Raw genomic sequence first — 22590 nt, 5'->3', positions numbered from 1 at the left:
GTACAGGAGTAGGCCATTCGGCCCTTCGAACCGGCACCGCCATTCAATGTGATCATGGCTGATCATCCACAATCAGTACCCCGTTCCTGCCTTCTCCCCATATCCTTTATTAGTCACATATATTCAGGCACCAGCCTCCCCACCATTGAGGACATCTTCAAAAGAAGATGCTTCAAAATGGCAGCATCAATCCTGAAGGACCCCCATCACCCAGGACATGCCCTCTTCTCATTGCTACCATCAGGGTGGAGGTACAGGATCCTGAAGACACATACTCAGTGTTTCAGGAACAGTTTCTTCCTCTTTGCCATCATAGACAATAGCCAATAGACAATAGACAATAGGTGCAGGAGTAGGCCATTCAGCCCTTCTAGCCAGCACCGCCATTCACTGTGATCATGGCTGATCATACACAATCAGTACCCCGTTCCTGCCCTCTCCCCATATTTTTGATTAGACAATGAAACGGAGAACACTACCTCACTAGCTTTTTTCTTTTTGCTCTACTCATTTGTTATATATTTCTCATTGTGATTCACAGTTTTCACTATTGCAATGTACTGCTGCCAGTGATAGTAAACCTGATCCTGAATATACAGTGAAATGCATCGTTTGTGTTAACGACCAACACAGTCAGAGGACGTGCTGGGGGCAGCCCACAGGTATCACTATGTAACACGGGAAACCCACAACCTACTAACCCTAACCCTCACAGTACGCCTGGAATGTGGGAGGAAATTCACGGGAAGATTGTACAAACTCCTCACAGTCAGCAGTGGGAATTGAGCTCCGATCGCTGAGCGCTGACGCTGTGAAGCGTTGCGCTAATCACTACACCGCCATTTCACATCTGGAACCGGAACCATACTGGTCCAGTTTTCTCTGCACAAAGTCGTCATTGCTGAAAGAGTCCACTGTTGCTGCTCCATTACGACGCTCTTACCTGTTTGCGGCAAAGCTGTTGGCGATGAATCCACCGGGGATCTGAGTTACGATGTAACCCCAGAAGAAGGAACCGTGAATTAGACCCACAATCTCCGGGTTCCAGTTGAACTGAGGTTTCTGGAAAGAGAAAGGAACGTGGATGTCACAGCTATTAGACCGTTATACACAGGAACAGAATCAGGCCATTCAGCCCATTGAATCTGCTCTGCTGTCCAACATGGCTGATTTATTATCTCTCTCAACCCCATTCCCCTGCCTTCTCCCCATAACCTTTGCCACCCTGACTAATCAAGAACCTGTCAACCTGCATTTTAAATTTACCCAGTGATTTGCCTCCACGGACATATGTGGCAATAAATTCCACAGATTCACCATCCTCTGACTAAAGAAATTCCTCCTCATCACTGTACTAAATGGATGTCCCTCTATTCTGAGGCTGTGCCCTCTGGTCTTAGACTCCCCCACTATAGGAAACATAGTCTCCACATCCACTCAATCTAGATCTTTCAATATTCAAGAGGTTTCAATGAAATCCTTCCCCTTCCATTCTTCTAAATTCCAGAAAGTACAGGCCCAGAGTCCTCAAATCCTCCTCACACATTAACCCTTTCACTCCCAGGATTATTATCATGAACCTCCTCTGGATGCTCTCTAATGCCAGCTCATTCTTTCTTAGATTAAGGGGCTAAAACTACTCACAATATTCCAAGTGTGGTCTGACCAATGCCTTATAAAGCCTCAACATTACATTCTTGGTTTTGTGCTCGAGTCCTCTAGAAATGAATGCTAACAATGCCCTGGTTAAATTTTCTCACCATGTTATTCCACACCGTTTGATCATTGACTATCGGTCCATCCAGCCATGCCCCACCTCTGTTTCCACACGGCTCCCAACGGGCATTCTCTAACATTCAGGACAGCTACAAAAGGTGGTGCCTCAGGAATATACATATCATTTGTGATCATGTTCCTTCCTGTGTCGTGTGTGTGAGTTGTATGGACTGTGATGTGCACCTTGCTCTGGAGGAACAGTGTTTTGTTTGTCTGTATTCTCGTGTACAGTTGATTGACAATAAACTTGAACTTGAACAGCTTCTTCCCCTCCACCGTCACATTTATTTATTTAGAGGTACAGAACGGTAACAGACCCTTCCGACTCACTGAGCCTACATCGCCCAATTACACCCATGTGACCAATTAACCTACTAAGCCATTTGTCTTTGGACTGTGGGAGGAAACCTGAGCACCCTGAGGAAACCTTCATGGTCATGGGGAGAAGTTACCAACTCCTTGCACACAGCAGTGGAAATGAACTGTGCCACCCTGCTGAATGTTCCAGGAACCCAAAGACACTATCTCATTTTTTACACAAGAGATTCTGAAGATGCTGGAAATGCTGAGCAACTCGTATAAAATCCTGCAGGAACTCAGCAGGTCAGGCAACATCTATGGAGAGGAATAAACTGTTGACGTTTTGGCCCAACACCAATAATGGGAAGGAAGAGGGAAGAGAGGGGTCTCGTCCCAAAACGTTGATTATTTATTCCTCTTCATAGATGCTGGCTGACCTGCTGAGTCAATCCGGCACTTTGTATGAGTTACTCACTGTTTTGTTCTCTTTTTAACTACTTTTTTAAACACGTTTTGTAATTTATAGTAATTTTAATGTATTGTGCTGTATGCATCTGCAAAACAAACTTCATGACATGTCAATGATAATAAACCTGATCCTGATTTGGATCTCTGTTGATCTCATTAAGGCTGGAGTAACTGAATTAAGACTTCAGTGACATTTATCAGCACCACTGCTCTAGGTTTCAGCAACCCCCTCACCGGTGTGTATCCCATCCACATGACTCAGACACCAGGGGCTTTCTCTCTGATGCCTTTAGCTCATCATGAGATATTATCACCAGGTGCCACGCCTGACGGATCACAGAGTGTCCATTTTGAAACCTCTATTACATTCTACAAATTAGATTACATGAATCACTTCCCAAACAAGCTAAATTAGGTGCGCTTTCAGATGTATTTCAGCAACAAGCTGTCAAAGCAGTTTCATGTATTTTTTTTCAATTCATTCTGAGGAGGCAGGCCAGCTCTCCTTGTACGTCCCTGCTTGCCCTACGGAACATGGCGGAGGGCTATCACCTTGTACCACTGCAACACCCACACAAAGCAGGAACTCAGCAGGTCCGACGGCTTCCATGGAGGGGATGAGACCCTTCATCAGGGCTGGAAAGGAAGAGGAAAGAGGCCAGAGTAAAAAGGTGGGGGGAGGGGAAGGAGTACGAGCTAGAAGGTGAAAGGTGAAGCCAGGTGGCGGGGGAGGAGAGATGAAGTAAGAAGCTGGGAGGTGATAGGTGGAAAAAGGCTGAAGAAGAAGGAATCTGATAGGAGAGTAGAGTGAATCATGGAAGAAAGAGAAGGAGGAATGTCACCATGGGGAGGTGATGGGTAGGTGAAAGAAAGACAGCTACCAGGGTAGGGAATGAAACTGCTTCTGTCCAAGTAGGGACAGTGGTCCCACAGTGCTGTTAGGGATGGAAGTTCCTGGATTACAAGCAAGCTATCTGACCGTTTGTTCTTCAAAGTTCAAAGTAAATTTATTATCAAAGTACATATATGTCACCATATAGAACCCTGAGATTCATTTTCCTGCAAGTATACTCAATAAATCCATAGATTAATAACCATGACAAAACCAGTGAAAGACTGCAGCAACTTGGGTGTACAACCAATGTGCGAAATACAAGGTCCAGTAGCCAATGGGAATCAAAGTCAGGAGAACGTGAGTCCTTTGATATGGAGGGAGACAACCGGTGAGTCAGAGTACAGGAAGGAGGAGAATCTAGTAACAACCTTTCCCTCAATGTTTGAAGAGCTGGTCACTAACTTTAGTGGGGGGGGGGGGCATTTCACGTGCTTGTCTCTATATTAATGGTGCTGAGGTCAGGAAGGCTGTGTTTCAAGTTCCTCACAGTGAATGTCACCAACAGCCTGTCCTGCTCCAACCACATAAACACCACAGTCAAGAAACCTCATCAGCACCTGTACCTCTTCAGGAAGCCAAAGAAATTGGATACGACTGATGAGGAGGAGTTTTGTTATCTAAAGTGGGGGTGAATCTGTGGAATTCATTGCCGTAAACAGCTGTGGAGGCCATCATTGGGTTTATTTAAAGTGGACGTTGACAAGTTCTTGATTAGTGAGGTTGTCAAAGGTTACGGGGAGAATGCAGGAGAATGGGGTTGAGAGGGTTAATAAATCAGTCCTAATCAAATGTGGAGCACAGCAGAGTCTGATTGGCCTAAGTTTGTTCCTATGTTTCTGGTCTTATGGACCCTGATGACAACTGCCCTGCCCTTGACCGCAAGAAACTGGAGGCAATGTTGTCGCTACTTTTTGTTACAGCTGTGCAGCAAACGTTGCTGTGAGCAGGAAATGTTTACATAGCATGAACTCTTCAAATGTTTACCTTTGGTAACAAATTGCATACCTTTCATTGATTTTATTTATTGGAGGATATAATGAAAGCTAATAAAACAAAGAAAATCTTCCACATTTTGTGACCTTTTTCTCTTCTGTCTTTATTACAAATACATTGTCTATAAACACTGTCCAGAGTAATTTCACATCCAGATGAAGATACGTCTTAATTGTCATTAGAGCATCCAAATGTTCCACCGAGTCTGTTTCTGGATTTACATTTTATTGAATTCATAAGACTGAATCCATGTTCGCAATCAACACTAGTAGCTTGAAATGTTCCAACAACGTCAGTTCTTCAAATTCTTCATTTCTAAGCACATAGTTCAACATATCAGTGAATGTCTTAATTGAACCAGTCTTAACTTTCAGAAGTATCAAATTTGAAATCTCAGTATTGCTGTGTAACTGTATTTGAGTCTGGTGGTCCTGGTGTGGATGCTATGTAGCCTCCTCCCTGATGGGAGAGGGACAGACAGTCCATGAGCAGAGTAGGTGGGATATTTCATGATGTTACCAGCCCCTTTTTCCACCACCTTTCTTTGATGGTGGCTAGGCTGGTGCCGGTGATGGGTTGGGCAGCTTTGACTACCCATTGTAGAGCCTTCCCGTCTGCCACAGAGCAGTTTCCATACCTGCAGTAATGCAGTTGGTTAGGATGCTCTCTACGGTGCATCTGTAGAATTACATGACTTGGTGACACTCAGCCACCATAAGGTTTTGGATTTGACCCCCATCTTAGGCATTTAAATGCACGACTTAAGAACTAAGAGGGGGTGTGAAGAAGAAATTCCCACAGAGGGTGGAAACAAGGGAGATGGAGCTGTGTGGAAATGAAGCACAAATATATCCAGGGAAAGTTACATCCACCCAGGAAATCCTATTTGTATTTGGCACGATGGTGTGGAGGCTGTGGTAAGGCAAGGTTTAAAGTCAATGTCCAGGCAAGACTAGCCTGGGGCAGTAGTGGTCAAGTGAGATCTTTGAGGTGAGACTGTCAGAGACACCTCTGCTTACTGCAGATGAGATGGGCTGGGGTGACTCTGGCAAGGTGTAATCAGGCCAGATGAGTGAGGCCTCTGTGGTGAGACTTTTCCAGAAAGATCTTCCTAAAAATAGGGGCAGCATGGTAGCATAGGGGTGGCATGGTAGTGTAGTGGTTAACACAATGTTTTACAGTACCAGCGACCCAGGTTCAATTCCCATCGCACGGTAGTGTAGTGGTTAGCACAACGTTTTACAGTACCAGCGACCCGGGTTCAATTCCCATCTCACGGTAGTGTAATGGTTAGCACAACGCTTTACAGTACCAGTGACCCGGGTTCAATTCCCATCACACGGTAGTGTAGCGGTTAGCACAACGCTTTACAGTACCAGTGTCCCGGGTTCAATTCCCATCGCACGGTAGTGTAGTGGTTAACACAATGTTTTACAGTACCAGTGACCCGGGTTCAATTCCCATCACACGGTAGTGTAGTGGTTAGTACAACGTTTTACAGTACCAGTGACCTGGGTTCAGTTCCCATCACACAGTAGTGTAGTGGTTAGCACAACGCTTTACAGTACCAGTGACCCGGGTTCAATTCCCATCACACGGTAGTGTAGTGGTTAGCACAACACTTTACAGTACCAGTGTCCCGGGTTCAATTCCCGTCACACGGTAGTGTAGTGGTTAGTACAACACTTTACAGTACCAGTGACCCGGGTTCAATTCCCATCACACGGTAGTGTAGTGGTTAGTACAACACTTTACAGTACCAGTGTCCCGGGTTCAATTCCCATCACACGGTAGTGTAGTGGTTAGCACAACACTTTACAGTACCAGTGTCCCAGGTTCAATTCCCGTCACACGGTAGTGTAGTAGTTAGCACAATGTTTTACAGTACCAGTGACCCGGGTTCAATTCCCATCTCACGGTAGTGTAGTGGTTAGCACAACACTTTACAGTACCAGTGACCCGGGTTCAATTCCCATCGCACGGTAGTGTAGTAGTTAGCACAATGTTTTACGGTACCAGTGACCCGGGTTCAATTCCCATCTCACGGTAGTGTAGTGGTTAACACAATGCTTTACAATACCAGTGACCCGGGTTCAATTCCCATCGCATGCTAGTGTAATGGTTAGTTCAACGCTTTACAGTACCAGTGTCCCGGGTTCAATTCCCATCGCACCGTAGTGTAGTGGTTAGCACAACGTTTTACAGTACCAGTGTCCTGGGTTCAATTCCCATCACACGGTAGTGTAGCGGTTAGCACAACGCTTTACAGTACCAGTGACCCGGGTTCAATTCCCATCACACGGTAGTGTAGTGGTTAGCACAATGTTTTACAGTACCAGTGACCCGGGTTCAATTCCCATCGCACGGTAGTGTAGCGGTTAGCACAACGCTTTACAGTACCAGTGACCCGGGTTCAATTCCCATCACACAGTAGTGTAGTGGTTAGCACAATGTTTTACAGTACCAGTGACCCGGGTTCAATTCCCATCACACGGTAGTGTAGTGGTTAGTACAACACTTTACAGTACCAGTGACCCGGGTTCAATTTCCATCGCACGGTAGTGTAGCGGTTAGCACAACGCTTTACAGTACCAGTGACCCGGGTTCAATTCCCAACACACAGTAGTGTAGTGGTTAGCACAACATTTTACAGTACCAGTGTCCTGGGTTCAATTCCCATCACACGGTAGTGTAGCGGTTAGCACAACGCTTTACAGTACCAGTGACCCAGGTTTAATTCCCATCACACGGTAGTGTAGTGGTTAGCACAATGTTTTACAGTACCAGTGACCCAGGTTCAATTCCCATCACACGGTAGTGTAGTGGTTAGCACAACGCTTTACAGTACCAGTTCCCGGGTTCAATTCCCATTGCACGGTAGTGTAGTGGTTAGCACAACACTTTACAGTACCAGTGACCCGGGTTCAATTCCCATCACACGGTAGTGTAGTGGTTAGCACAACGCTTTACAATACCAATGACCCAAGTTTAATTCCCACTGCAGAATAGTGTAGTGGTTAGCACAATGTTTTACAGAGCCAGTCGACTGGGTCAATTCCCTCCGCTGCCTATATGGAGTTTGGATGTTCTCCCCATGACTGCATGGGTTTCCTTCGGGTGCTCCGGTTTTCTCTCACAGTCTAAAGGTATTCAGGTTGGTAGGTTAAATTGTCATTGTAATTTGTCCCGTGATTAGGCTGGAGTTAAATTGGGGATTGCTGGGTGACAGGGCTTGAAGTGCCAGAAGAGACTGTTCCACCTTGTACCTCAATAAAATAATAAATAAATAAAAAGTAGCATTCCTATTTACTGTCGAGTGTGCTGGAGACAGACGAGATAGAGATAATGAAAGGACTCACTCATACTGTTGAGTAAGAGTAAAAGGAGAATAATTTCAATGGTGTAAACGAAGAGGATTGTGTACACGTACTTTAATCTGACTGAGAAACTCTACTAAAAGACAAAATGGCTGCTCTCCTGACGTAGTCCAACTGAATATCAAAATTAAAGGCAGGAACACTAACAAAATAAAAGTCTGCAGGGATATGTTTCAAAGTTAAGACCTGAACTGATGAAACAATTCAACGCTGCAGATAGTAATGGACTCTGCCCAACACATCACAGGCATATCCCTCCTCACCATCGGTTGTATCTACAGGAGGCACTGCCTCAAGATTCCTCACCAAAGATCCCCACCACTCAGGACTTGCCATCTTCTCACAACTACCATCAGGGAGAGGTACCAAAGACCGAAGCCACATGCCACCAGGTTACTTACTGTCAATCATTCAGTTCTTGAACCAGCAAACCCTCATCAATGCCTCAGTATAGAGACCCTGTGGCCACTTTGTACTGCAATGGACTTTGTGGTTTTTTTGTTTGAATTGTGTGCTTTCTTGTAAAATTTTGTACAATTTTTGTTTCTATTCTTCTTGGAAATGTTGAGTGCCAGTGATGCTGCTGCAAGAAAGCTTTTCATTGCATCTGTGCAGACAGGTATTGTGGAGATGAGACCACAATAAACCCAACTTTCACTTCATTCTGCTTGCCCGTCCCCCACACCTCTAACGGCCTCGTGGTTGGGGGGGGGGGGTGAGGATATTAGTGGGGATTTCCTGACACCCTGAAAATTCAGAGTCATATAGACATTCATCACAAAAACAGGCCCTTCGGCCCACAGCATCCATGCTAACTTCAAAATGCAATCTGCTCTAATTTTACTTTCCAGCACTTCATCTACATCCTCCTTTTGTCTTGAGGATTCAAGTATTGTTCAACTACTTCTTAAGTGTCCAAAAGACCACATAACATTCCAGTATAAATAGACTATTCAGCTTAAGACTATAAGATGGGGTTCCCAACCTCTTTTATGTCAGATAGCAATGCTATTAAGCAAGGGGTCCATGGACCCCAGGTTGGGAACCCTACCACAAGACAGAGATGCATAATTAGGCCACTCGGCCAATCGCGTCTGCTCCACCATTCCATCATGGCTGATTTAATGCCCTTCCCAACCCTATTCTCTTTCTTCTGCCCATAATCTTTCACACCCTGACTAATCAAGAGCCTATCAATGTCTGCTTTAAATATATTCAATGTCTTGGCCACCACAGCTGTCTGTGGCAATGAATTCCACAGATTCACTATTCTCCAGCTAAAGAAATTCCTCCTCATCTCTGTTCTAAATGGACATCCCTCTATTTCAAGGCTGTCCCCTCAGGTCCTAGACTCCCCCTCCCCCCCCAATAGGAATCATCCTCTGCAGATCAACTCTATCTAGACCTTTTGATATTTCAATGAGCATTTTTCTGAATTCCAGCGAGTATTGGCCCCGAGCCATCAAACACTCCTTATATGTTAACTTGCACGCTGTGTGCCCGTGTTTACAAAGTCCCTGGAGCTTCCACCCTGTCAACGTCACCTCTTATTCTTTCCACCCTGTGTTTATTCAACATGGCCTTAAAGGCATCAAAAGTCACCCAAGTCTTTTTGAAAATATCATAAACTTGTATTGGATCCAACACGTCTATACCAGCCATAGTACCTAACTACACTGCTCCCTTTACCCACATTAGGACCACAGCCCTGTAAGCCTTGGTGATTCGAGTAATTATGTGCATGCTTCTCAAGTGTTCTGAGGTCTCTGTCTCCACCACCTGCTTAGACATACTTCCTAGGCTCCAACCATGCACTCACGTTCTGATGTTTGGTCTGAACAACAACCGAACCTCTTGACCATGTCTGCATGCTTTTATGCATTGAGCTGCTGACACATGATTGGCTGATTAGGTACGTGTATTAACAAACAGGTGCTCCTAATAAAGTGACCTCTGTGTGTACGTAACCGTATTCTACATGGAGATTCATTTTCTTACATTTACAGGAAAATACAGACATATAATAGAATTTATGAAAAGCCAGGCATAGCAAAGACTAACAGCTAATGTGCAAAAGAGGACAAACCATAGGTAAATAAATAATACTAACAACATGAATTATAGAGTCCTTGAGGGTAAGTCAAGGTTGTGGTTGTGGTTGTGGTTGTGGTTGTGGAATCAGTTCAGTTTTGAGGCGAGTAAAGTTATCCACACTGGTTCAGGAGCCTGATAATTGAAAGGTAATAACTGTTCCTGAACCTGGTGGTGTGGGACCTGAGGCTCCTGTACCTCCTTCCTGATGGTAGTAGTGAGGAGAGAGTAATTCAGCATTGAGATGAGTGAAGATATCCATGCTGATATAGCTGTGGATCTCATATCTCTTTTTAACCCCCTTCTCCTTTTGTTAGCAAACATTGCCCAGAAGTGCTGCACCCACCTCGATCTCTGCTTTGCCGTTCACGTAGACGGTGTTGTTGTTGACCATTTCCACGATCGCCACACCCAGGTTACATCTGATGCCGAAGGAGATGCAGAAACCCAGCCCGCTCATGACAGCAATGATGTAACGCTTGGGCATTCCAAAGCAATCGCAATCACACAGTGGCTGACGCTTCAGCCCACCCGCCTTCACCGGCTGACCGTCCTCATTCAGCTCCATCTCCTCCTCCTCCTCCACATTGGTGCCGTCTACGACCCTTGAGGGATTACAATATCAGCATCAGTCTGTGTGTGAGGCATTGTACCCTCAATTGCAATGTTACATTAAGTCAGGAGGCCGGAATCAGGAGGAACAGACACAAAACGGTGGAGGATGTTTATTTAGAGATAACAAACGCTATTGTTAGCACGATAACAAACCCTTCCAGCCCAATGATCCCTTGCTGCACATTCCACCGTGTGAACAAATAATCTAATAATTTATACGTAATTGGACTGTGGAGGAAACTGGAGCATCCAGAGGGAACCCATGCAGCCACAAGGGGAACGTACAGACTCCTCACAGACAGCAGCAGGAACCCAATGGGCCAGCGAGCATCTGTGGAGGGGAATGGACGGAGCTTCAACCTTTAAAGTTCTTGATATCTTTAGGAATATGCTCAGACTCAGAGACTCCTCAATCTTCTTGGGTGCAGAATTCCAGAAATTTACCACCCCAGAGAGAAGGATCCTCTTTTTATCTCAGTTCCAAATCTCCATCTCTTTATCCTCCTCCCCCTTCCTTTCCAGTCCAGATGAAGGACTGTGCGAACAGTGCAAAATGTTGCTCTATTCCTCTCCATAGACACTGCCTGATCTATTGAGTTCCTCCAGCAATTTGTGTGTGTTACTCTTTATCTTTGTGGTGTCTGATTATGAACACCCCAAACCTTGGTCCATCTCTCCTGATGAACCACTTTTCATTCTTCTAAACTCAAGAGACTCTTTGGCCAATCTACTGAAGCTCTCCTCACAGGAACCTTTGCTGTATCCCCTCTCTGCTCCAAGTATATCCTTATGTAGGAGGGGAGACCAGTCCAGTACACAATATTCCATTGTAATCTGACCAGAGCTCTGCGCTACTGCAGTAGGACCTCCTTATTCTTGATCCACCAGCAATAAAGATCAACATTATTTGAAGACAACTTTGTCACCCAGAGGGTGGCTAGTGTGTGAAATGAGCTCCCAGAGGAAGTGGATGAAGCAGGTACAAAGATATATTAAGACGTTGTCAGAATTCAAGGAAGCATCTCATTGAAACTCATCAAATATTGAAAGGCCTAGATAGAATAGATGTGGAGAGAATGGTTCCTATAGTGAGATAGACCAGAGGGCACAGCCACAGAATAGACAGATGTCTAATAGAACAGAGATGAGGAGGAATTTGCTTAGGAGAGTCAGGGTGTGAAAGATTATAGGGAGAAAGCAGCAGAATGGGGTTGGGAGGGATAATAAATCAGCCATGATAGAATGGTAGAGCAGACTTGATGGGCTGAATGGCCTAATTCTGCTTCTATGTCTTATAGTTGTTATTATTGTTATTCCTTTCCATGCCTTGTGGCGTATCGGATGCCAACCTTACCGTTTCTTTAACATTTATCTGTTTTATCGGCTGGCTAAATGTTTTACGGTCTGAAATCATGGAGAGAGGTTGGGACACTTTCATGGAACACCTTACGGAGGTGTATAAAATACTGAAGGGCATAGAGAGAGTGAATGCACACAATCTGTTTCTCAGGGCTGGGGAACCAAGATACAGAGAACAGATTTATGGTGAGAGAGGAGAGAAACCTGGGGAGGGGGGAATAACATTTTCACTGATAGTGGCCATTAGTCCATGAGATGGAGAGAGTGGTCAGTATGTGGAATGGGACTGGCTGAGATGGGAACTTGGGTCGGCATGGAGTAGATGGGCCGAAGGGCTGGTTTCCATGCTGTATAACTCTATGACCAGAACCCAGACAGGCTCCAGAGAGATTCAGAGCCATGACACAGTCTGGAGTGGACACATATACAGGCTCTCAGAAACGAGATTCTGCAGATGCTGGAAATCCAGAGCAACACACACAAACTGCTGGAGGAACTCAGCAGGTCAGGCAGCATCCATGGCAGGAAATAAACAGTCGATGTTGTGGAGTAGGTTTATATGGATCAGCACATTATGGCTGGAGGACCCATATTATGCTGTACTATGTTCTGTCTTCTGTCTTCTGTGCCCTATGTCCAATGTTCTATGTTCTCAATCCAGACAGATGATGCTCACCTAGGAGAGTTCATACCTAACTGAGTTCCAGCAAAGACAACGAGGTAAAGGCACAGGTCAGACAGCACTGAGCACTGTGAGCAGTTTTGGGCCCCTTATGGCATTGGAGAGCATTCAGAGCAGGTTCACAAGAATGATTCCAGGAATGAAAGGGTTAACATATGTCATCTTTTTGATGGCTCTGAGCCTGTACTTGCTCAAGTTTAGAAGAATGGGGGGGAACCTCCTTGAAATCTATCGAATATTGAAAGACCTAGGTAGAGTGGATGTTTGCGATAGTGGGTGAGCCTCAGCATTGAAGAAAGTCCCTTTGGATCAAAGATGAGGAGGAATTTCCTTAGCCAGAGGGTGGTGAATCTGCGGAATTCATTGCCACGGACAACTGTGGAGGTCAAGTCATTGGGTGTATTTAAATCAGAGACTGATAGGTTCTTGATTAGTCACGGTGTCAGGGGTTATGGGGAGAAGGCAGGAGAGTGGGGTTCAGAGGGAAAATAAATCCCTCAGATGCGATGGGCTGAATGGCCTGATTCTGTTCCTTTGCCTTATGGTCTTATGAAACTTATAATGACATAGAAGGAAAATTGACGAAGTGCCGGGAAGCAGAGAGCAGTTACCACCCTCACGCTCTGTATTATTGACCGGTGCTTGGGTGCAGAGGTCTGACAGAAGGTGAGGAGGATGGTCCGATATTCAAAGCAGACTTAGACAGGCTGGTGAGATGGGCGGACAGCAGGCAGATATCACTAGGTGACATGAAATGGTAGTCGCTGAGTATGCATCCCGGTCAGACACATGAAGAAGGTGATATAAACCAGAAGGCAGATTCCTATAATGGCAACAGAATCAGGTTTATCATCACTGTTTTGTAGCAGTAGTACCAGACAAAAAATTACTGTAAGTTCCAAAAGCCAATGAGTGGTGTGAACGAGGAATAGTAAGGTAATGTTCATGCATTCGTGCACCATTCAGAAATCTGATGGCAGAGGGGAAGAAGCTGTTCCTGAAATGTGTCTTCAGGCTCCTGTACTTCCTCCATGATGGTAAAAGTGGGAAGAGGGCATGCCCCGGATGGTGAGGGTCAATTATGGGTAATAGAACGGAAATATCTATGGGTATGTGTCTGCAGTACTTTAAAAGGGGCGGGGCAGATGGAGAAAGTCATTAAAAGTAAGTTGCAGATCCTGGGTTTTATAGAAGAGCAACAAAGTCTTGAATATTCTTTAAGAAACCCTAATGCACTACAGCACAGCAATAGGCCCCTCAGCCCATCTCATCCATGCCAAACTGTTATTCTTAGTCTCAACAGCCCACACCTGGGGCCATACCCCTCCATATGCCTCCCATCCTTGTACCTAATCAAACCTCCCTTAAATTTTGAAATCAAAGCAGCAACCACCACTTCCGCTGGCAGCTCATTCCACGTTCTCACCCTCTAAGCAAAAACATTTCCCCTCCTGTTGCCCTTAAACATTTCCCCTTTCACCCTTAACCTTTGGCCTCTAGTTCTAGTCTCACCCAACCTCAATGGAAAAAGCCTGCTTACATTTACCCTATCTATACCCTTCATCCAATCTCCCCTCATTCTCCTTCACTCCAGGGAATAAAGTCTAACCTATTTAACCTTTCCCTATAACTCAGGTCCTCAAGTCCCGGCAGAAACCCTGTAAACTTGTGCATTCTTTCAATCTTATTGATATCTTTGCTCTCTGTAGGTGAGCAAAACTGCACCCAATACATCAGTCACATCTGGAGTATTAGGTCCAATTCTGGCCACCACAGCTTAGGAAGGATGTAAAATTTTGGAAAGGCTGCAGAAATAATTTACTGAAGTGATTCCAGGTTTGAGGGACTTTAGTTCTGTGGATGGAATAGCGTAACTGGCATTATTTGCCTTGGAACAGGGGAAGTTGGTGAGGGAATCTGATGAAGGAATTTAAAATAAGAAAAGGCATAGAGGGTACTCAGTTTAGAAGAATGAGCAGAGACCTCATTGAAATCTATCAAATATTGAAAGGAGTAGATAGGGTGGATGAGAAGAGGATGTTTCCTCTAGTGGGGAAATCTGGGGTCCGAGGGCACAGCCTCAGAATATGAGGAAGTTCTTTTACAGTAGAAATGGGGAGGAATTTCTTTAGCCAGAAAATGGTGAATCTATGGTGAAGGTTCCCAGCCTCTTTTATGCCAGGGACCCATAGGATGGTAACCCCGCTCTGTGGAATTTATTGCCTTCGACGGCTGTGGCAGTCAAATCATTGAATAAATTTAAAGCGAAAGTTGATGGGTTTGTGATTAGTCAGGGTGACAAAATAAGTGGGGAGAAGGCAGGAGAATGGAGTTGAGAGGGAAATTAAATCAGCTTTAATGGAATGGCAGAGCAGATTGGATGGGCTGAATGGTCTTCTGGGCTTAAGTAGAGTCAACTCTTTCCATTGGTGGTGCTGTCACAAATCAGTGGGCATGGAACAAAGGACATTTATGAAAGCACATTGATAATAGCCAGTGATGGCTTTTACCACTTGTACATAAATAAGTCACCTGACACATTCCCACTTTCTAACATCAACCACAGTTCCAAAACAGAGCTAATCAATTGATTAAGAAGAGCTCTGGGACTTGCTGCAGAAGTTATTGAAGCTGCAGTATAAATCCAACTCACAGTAACTTCCTCCCTCCCCCTTCCCTCTTCTTCAATTCCCCACTCTGGTCTTCCTCTTACCTGCTCTTTTATCCTCACCTAACCAGTACCTTTCCTTGGTGCCTCTCCTCTTTCCCTTTCTCCCATTGTCCACTCTCCTCTCCTATCAGGTTCCTTCTTCAGCCCTTTACGTTTGGCACATATCACCTCCCGGCTTCTTCCTTCATCCCCACTCCCCCACCCACCTGGCTTCGACTTTGTCCTCCTTCCCCCTCCACCCTACCTTCTTATTCTGGCACCTTCCCCCTACCTTTCCAGTCCTGAAGAAGGGTCTCGGCCTGAAACGTCAATGGTTTATTAATTTCCATAGATGCTGCCTGACCTGCTGAGTTCCTCCAGCATTTTGTGTGCATTGCTCTGGATTTCCAGCATCTACAATATCTCTGATGTTTATAGTCCTTTTGTCCATCTCATCTATGCTGATCAGATTATCTACTTGAACTAGCCTTGTTTGTCAGTTTTTGGTACATATAAAGACATAGGAGAAGAATTAGTCCATTCAGCCCATTGAGTCTGCTCCACCATTCCATCAATACCGATTTATTATCCCTCTCCACCCCATTCTCCTGCCCTCTCCCATAACTTTTGATACCCTTACTAATCAAGAATCTATCAACCTCCACTTTAAGTATATCCAATGACTCGGCCTCCACAGCTGTCTGTGGCAAAGAATTCCACAGATTCACCACCCCCTGGATAAAGAAATTTCTCCTCATCTCTGTTCTAAATGGACGCCCCTCTATTCTGAAACTGTGCCCTCTGGTCCTGGTCTCCTCACTACAGGAAACATCCTCTCCACATCTACTCTGTCTGTGCCCTCTGGTCTTAATCTCACCCACTACAGGAAACATCCTCTCCACATCCACTCTATCTGGGCCTCTGGTGCCAGAGTAGGCCACTATAGGAAATATCCTCTCCACATCTACTCTATCTGGGCCTTCCAATATTCGATAGGTTTCGATTAGATCCCCCTCATTTTTCTAAACTCCAGCAAGAACAAGCCTGGAGACATCAAAAACTCCTCACATGTTAACCCTTTCATTCTTTCATTCCTGGGAACATTCTTGTGAATCTCCTCTGGAGCCTCTCCAATGCCAGACAGCACACCCTAAGGGGCCCAAATCTGCCAATATGCCTCTAAACCATTCCTTTCCATGTACCTGTCCAAACTGTCTTCTATTTTAGTTATTTAGAAATAAAACAACCCCCCCCCCCCAGTGCTATTACACCCATGTGACCAGCCTACTAATCCGTACATTTGGAATGTGGGAGGAAATTGGAGCTCCCAGAGGAAACTCATGCAGTCACAGGGAGAATGTACAAATTCCTTACAGACAGCAGTGGAATTGAACCAGGGTCACTGGCGCTGTAATAGTGTAATGCTAACTGCTAAGCATGTTGTAGCTGCACATACCTCGACCACTTCTTCTGAAAGCTCATTCCATATCCCCTCCATTATGGACAGGAAGGCAAGCACAGAGGGACCTTCTACAACTGCAGATTGTAGAAACTGCAGATGACTCATTCCACTCAGCTATTATCTGACAGCACAGTCACATGGCATCGTGGTCATGCCAGCTCTTTGAAATGAATCCCATTTTCTTTCTTGTTCCTCCATACTTCACAAGCACCTGTCCTTTCAAAAATCCTAATGGAATTTCAGTTGTTCCTTCAGTAATTCCAGAACTCTGACATATGACTAAGACCCCTAAACTTAGAGAGCCCTTTAACTGCAAATGAACATCGTCCTTCATAATCCGAAGCATTGAGTACAGGAGATGGGATGTTACGTTGAAGTTGTATAAGACATTGGTGAAGCTTAATTTGGAGTATTGTGTACAGTTTTGGTCCCCTACTTACAGGAAAGATGTAAATAAGAGTGAAAAAGTGCAGAGAAACTTTACAAGGATGTTGCAGAACTTGGGACTTATAATATAAGGAAAGGTTGAATCGGTTAGAATTTTATTCTCTGGAGTGTAGAAGGTTGTGAAGAGATTTGATAGAGGTATACAAAATTATGAGGGGTATAGTTAGGGTAAATGCAAGCAGGTTTTTCCACTTAGATTGGATGAGACTACATCTAGTGGTTATGGGCTAGGAGTGGAAGATGAAATGTTTAAGGGGAAGTTAAAGGGGAACTTCTTCACTCGGAGGGTGGTGAGAGTGTTGAATCAGTTGCCAGTGGAAGTGGTGGATGTGATTTGATTTCAATATTTATGAGAAGTTTCAATAGGTACATGGATGGGAGGGGTATGGAGGACTATGGTCCAGGTGCAGGTCGATGGGACTAGGGAGAATAACTAGATGGGTCAAGGGGCCTGTTTCTGTGCTGTAGCATTCTATGACTCTATGTCTACAAATACAAGAGACAAGGAGAAGGAGAGAATTGTGCGATTCTTAACAGAGTGGAAGAGCTGAGAGAGTTTAACATTCAGACTGACCCTCTTCCAATTAGTTCCCTATCCTTTCCTCTACCTACAATTATATCATCCAACTATTGTGGACAACTATTAATTCTGTTTCCAAACACTTACCAAATAGAATATTACAGCACTTCAGCCCATAATGTTATGCCGACCTTTTAATCTACTCTAAGGTTACTCTAGCCCTACCCTCACACATGGCCCTCCAATTTTCTATCATCTATGTATTTATCTAAGAGTCTCTTAAATTAATCTACCACCAGCAGCCCTGGCAGTTCGTTCCACTCTCTGTGAAATACCTGCCTCTGACATCCCTCCTAAACTTCCCTCCAATCAACTTTATATTATACCCTCTCATATTAGCCATTTCCACTCTGTCCACTCTTTCGATGCCTCTTATCATCTTAGGAAAATAGAACATCGGACACAGTACAGCACAGGAACAGGCCCTTCAACCCACAATGTTGTGCCAACCAATTAAATTAGTGATCAAGTGGCCAACTAAACTAATCCCTTCTGCCTACACAATGTCCATATCCTTCCATTTTCCTCAAATTCAGGTGTTTGTTTAAATGGCTCTTAAAAATCCCTAATGTGTCTGTCTTTACCACCATCCCATGTACCCATGACTCTGTGTAAAAAAACCTGCCTCTCACATCTCCTTAAAAATTACCCCCCTCACCTTCAAAGGATGCCCTCTGGTATTGGACATTTCAAGCCTGGGGAAAAGATACTGTTTATCTACTCTACCTATACCCCTCATAATCTTATAAAGCTCTATCAGATCCCCCCTCAGCCTCCACCACTCCAGAGAAAACAACCCAACTTTGTCCAACCTCCCATAATAGCAAGCAACATCCTGGTAATGCCTTCTACATCTCTGTCTTGTACACCTCATAGTCCAGCTGTTCCATGTTCCTCCAGCAGTTTGTCTTTTCTGCTCCAGATGTCAGCACCTGTGGTCTCCTGTCATTAGGTGTTGATGGGGGGTTGGGGGGCTATACTGACTGTACTGATCCAGGGGTGTCGTTTACATGGTTGGGAACTCAGAGATCTGAACAGACACTGCTACATGGAGACAGCTGAGGTTCCCATGGGATATAACAACCGTCCTAAACAGTGGTGCTCCATTGGTCAGGGTTGACCATGGATGGTGTGTCCTTACCGTCCATGTGATTGATACACAAGCCAGGGCAGTACGGTATGCAGAGCAAGCTATTGCCCCTGTGGCAGGCTCCCCCTCTCCACGCAGCTGGTGAACTCAAATGAACAGCAGAAACCAAAACAGTTTGGCACCAGCGGCATTGAAGGAGTTGCCAGTCAGCATTGAACTCAACGTAGGACTACCTTAGGGACTCCAGCTCCGGACTTTTCCCTCGGGGTTTACTCCCGAAGCCTTCGCCGTGAGTATAGCCACAAGGTACTGGAAACCTGAGATGAGAGTTTTCCTTCTCCTAGGTGAGCTGCCAACCACAACGGACAAGCCCCTTCTGCCTGAAATGACTGGTTTTAAGGTGCCAGTAACCCACCTTTGCAGATACAGGTAGGCTGCAGAAGGACTTAGACCATCAGACACAGGAGCAGAAGTCGGCCATTCAGCCCATCAAGTCTGCTCCGCCATTTCATCATGAGCTGATCCATTCTCCAATTTAGTCCCACTCCCCCACCTTCTCACCTTTGATGCCCTGGCTACTCAGATACCTATCAATCTCTGCCTTAAATACACCCAATGACTTGACCTCTACTGCTGCCCATGGCAACAAATTCCACAGATTCACCACCCTCTGGCTAAAAAAATTTCTTTGCATCTCTGTTCTGAATGGGCACCCTGCAATCCTTAAGACTCGATGGGTTAGGAGAATGGGAAAGAAAGTGGCAAATGAAATGGTGTTGGAAAATGCATGGTCATGCACTTTACTAGTAGAAATAGAGGTCTAGAATACAAGAACAGGGATGTGATGCTGAGGCTTTATAAGGAACTGGTGAGGCCTTGCCTTGAGTATTGTGAGCAGTTTTGGGCTCCTCATCTAAGAAAAGATGTGCTGGCATTGGAGAGGGCTCAGAGAGGTACACAAGGACGGTTCTGGGAATGAAAGGGTTATTATATGAGGAACGTTTGATGGTTCTGGGTCTGTACTTGCTGGAATTTAGAAGGATGGGGGGGGGGGGAGATCTTATTGAAACCTTTTGAATGTTGAAAGGCCTAGACAGAGTAGATGTGGAAAGGATGTTTCCCATGGTGGGGGAGTCTGGGACAAGAGGGCACAGCCTCAGGATGGAGGGGTGTACATTTAAAACAGAGATGTGGAGAAATTTCTTTAGCCAGAAGGTGGTGAATTTGTGGAATTTGCTGCCACATGCAGCTGTGGAGGCCAGGTCATTGGGTGTATTTAAGGCAGAGATTGATAGGTTCTTGATTGGACATTGCATCAAAGGTTATGGGGAGAAGGCCGGGGAGTGGGGCTGAGGAGGGGATAAAAGGATCAGACTTGATTGAATGGCAGAGCAGACTTGATGGGCCAAATGGCCTAATCCCTCCTATGTTTTATGGTCTTATGGTCTTCTTCTGTCAGCAGAAATTGTTTCACCAGGCTTAGTAGCTAAGCCACACCTGAACACTAGTGCTTGGTTGTCAGAGGCTACTTGAGATACATGCCATTGGGATTATTTAATAGTTAATTAAATAACCTTCCCAGCTATAACAACCTTAAGAAGCCCATCCTAAACACTTATGAATTATAGATAGTACCAGTAGGTGCAGATTTCAGGAGTATAAGACACTCCAGGATTTGGTTGGCATTGGAGAACTGCTGCAACTTTATTTCAACTGGACAAGTTGACATATCAATTTCAATCCAACTCCAGTTCCAAATATCATTAATAACATCAATTTCACATGCTGCTGCTGGAGAGGTGTCCCGAGGAGCTTCACAGAAAGCTCCAACTTGGTAGCAAGCAGGAGAATCTCAAAGGAAGAAAGTGATGTTACAGACTGAAGCCAGCTGAGGGCAAAGTCACCGCCCTTTTAATTCAGGAATGATCAGAGATTGGAATTGGGGGGAACTCAGAGATCATGAAAGCTTATCAGGGTCGATGAGATTTCAGAAAAGGAGGGACAGAAATCATGGATGAGTTTAAAAAAACAAGGACAAGAACTTTAAAAGCCAGAGAGTCATAGAGTCACAGAAAACTACAGCACAAAAAAGGACCTTTAGTCAATCTATTAATTCAACCAAGAACCTGTGTTCACTGGACCACACTGACCCACAATCTGTCAGCATCTTCATACAGCAATTGGCCTTCATCAATCAAAACATTAAGTACAGAAGTTGGGATATTACGTTGTACTAATCGCTGCCATGGTGTTCCACAATAAACTCCCCTTGCCTGCACATTATCTTAGCCCTTGCCTCGCAATGAATTTGACACCTTATTGGAAAAATATCTTCTCCTCTCTACCATAGATGTCCAGCCCTTATGATGAGAGTCTATTGAATTTATTTGATTCTTCCAGGATGTCATTCCAAGTCCCAGACAGTGAGTTACACCTTCACGGGTAGCAAGGATATTTTGGAAATACCACCCCAAGAAATAATCAACATGCTAAGAACAAAGTCTAAAGATGATAAATGTTTTTTGCAAGATTATCAGCTTGTAATCTTTCTTACAAAGTATTTTAATTAAGAAAAGTACCTACATGTCACTAATATTAATTGGGTGCTTGTTTGGTGTAATATTGCATCCATTTAATTATCAATATACTACCACTGTCACAAGTAACAACATTTAAAAGACAATTGGACAGGTACATGGCATAGGGAAGATTTAGAGGGGTATAGACCAACATGGACAAACAGGGTGACCTTTGGTCAGAATGGGTGAGATGGACTGAAGGGCCTGTTTACCTGATTTATAACCCTGTCACTCTAAATCTATCCAGTTAATATTGATCTAGTTGTAAACTTGCATTCAGACACTTCTATTCATGCATCTCAGCAGCCTGTAAGTATGTCTGAAAATATCAGAATCAGAATCAGGTTTAATATCACTGGCATTTGTCATGAAATTTGTTGTCTTTATGACAGCAGTAATTGCAATACATAATAATAAAAAACTATAAATTACAATACAGGAATTGTTCTCTTTTTGCACTGCTTATTAAAGTTGATTATATATTAGTATATATATCATGGGCTAAGTGTTAAAGGTGAAAAGTTTAAGGGGAACATGAGGGAAATGTCTTCACTCAGAGGGTGGTGAGAGTGTGGAACGAGCTACAAAGTACAAGTGGTGTATACAAGCTCGATTTCAATATTTAAGAGAGGTTTAGATGGGTACATGGATGGTAGCGATATGGAGGGCTATGGTCCAGGTGTAGGTCATTGGGAGTTGGCAGTATAAATGGTTCAGCATGGACTGGATGGGTTAAAGAGCCTGTTTCTGTGCTGTACTTTTCTATGACACTATAATTAAATTAAATGCGGAGTCCAAATGGAGAGCAAAGGAAAAGAAAAAAAAAAGTGAGGTAGTGTACTTGGGTTCATTGCCCATTCAAAAATCAGAGGATGAATTATCTGGTTAGATTATCTCTGTTAATTTAAAAATAAAATCTAATACTGACTCTTAAATACTGGCACTTTAATACTGGCTCTTCCTCAACCATCTTTTAGTCCAGATGATGGGTCTTGAACTGAAACTTTGACTGTCCAAGTCATTAGGTGCATTTAAAGTGGAGGTTGATAGATTTTTGTTAATTATGGGTGTTGATTGGGAGAGTCTCGGACCAGAGGGCACAGCCTTGCAAGGACATCCGTTTAGAACAGAGATGAGGAGGAAGACAAGTTTTTGGGGATATTTAAAGTGGAGGTTGACAGGTTCTTGATTGGTAAGGGTATCAAAGGTCACGGGGAAACAGGAGA

The 22590-nt window shown here is 44.4% G+C and overlaps 1 protein-coding gene across 1 annotated transcript in view; it reads right to left on the bottom strand.

Annotated features, from left to right (window-relative positions):
- Positions 1-22590, bottom strand: part of slc17a8 (solute carrier family 17 member 8) — an 82929-nt gene that overhangs the window by 59152 nt on the left and 1187 nt on the right. The window contains exons 2-3 of the mRNA XM_073059782.1: positions 10247-10505; positions 944-1062 (exon numbers count right to left, since the gene is read on the bottom strand). Coding sequence (XP_072915883.1) covers positions 944-1062; positions 10247-10505 — 378 coding nt within the window. The remainder of the gene's footprint in view (positions 1-943; positions 1063-10246; positions 10506-22590) is intronic.

This window comes from Hemitrygon akajei, chromosome 10 (assembly GCF_048418815.1).
Source record: "Hemitrygon akajei chromosome 10, sHemAka1.3, whole genome shotgun sequence".
NCBI classification, from domain to species: Eukaryota; Metazoa; Chordata; class Chondrichthyes; order Myliobatiformes; family Dasyatidae; genus Hemitrygon; species Hemitrygon akajei.
The sequence above is the reverse complement of the archived record's forward strand: the minus strand, read 5'-3'. Positions and strand labels throughout refer to the sequence as shown.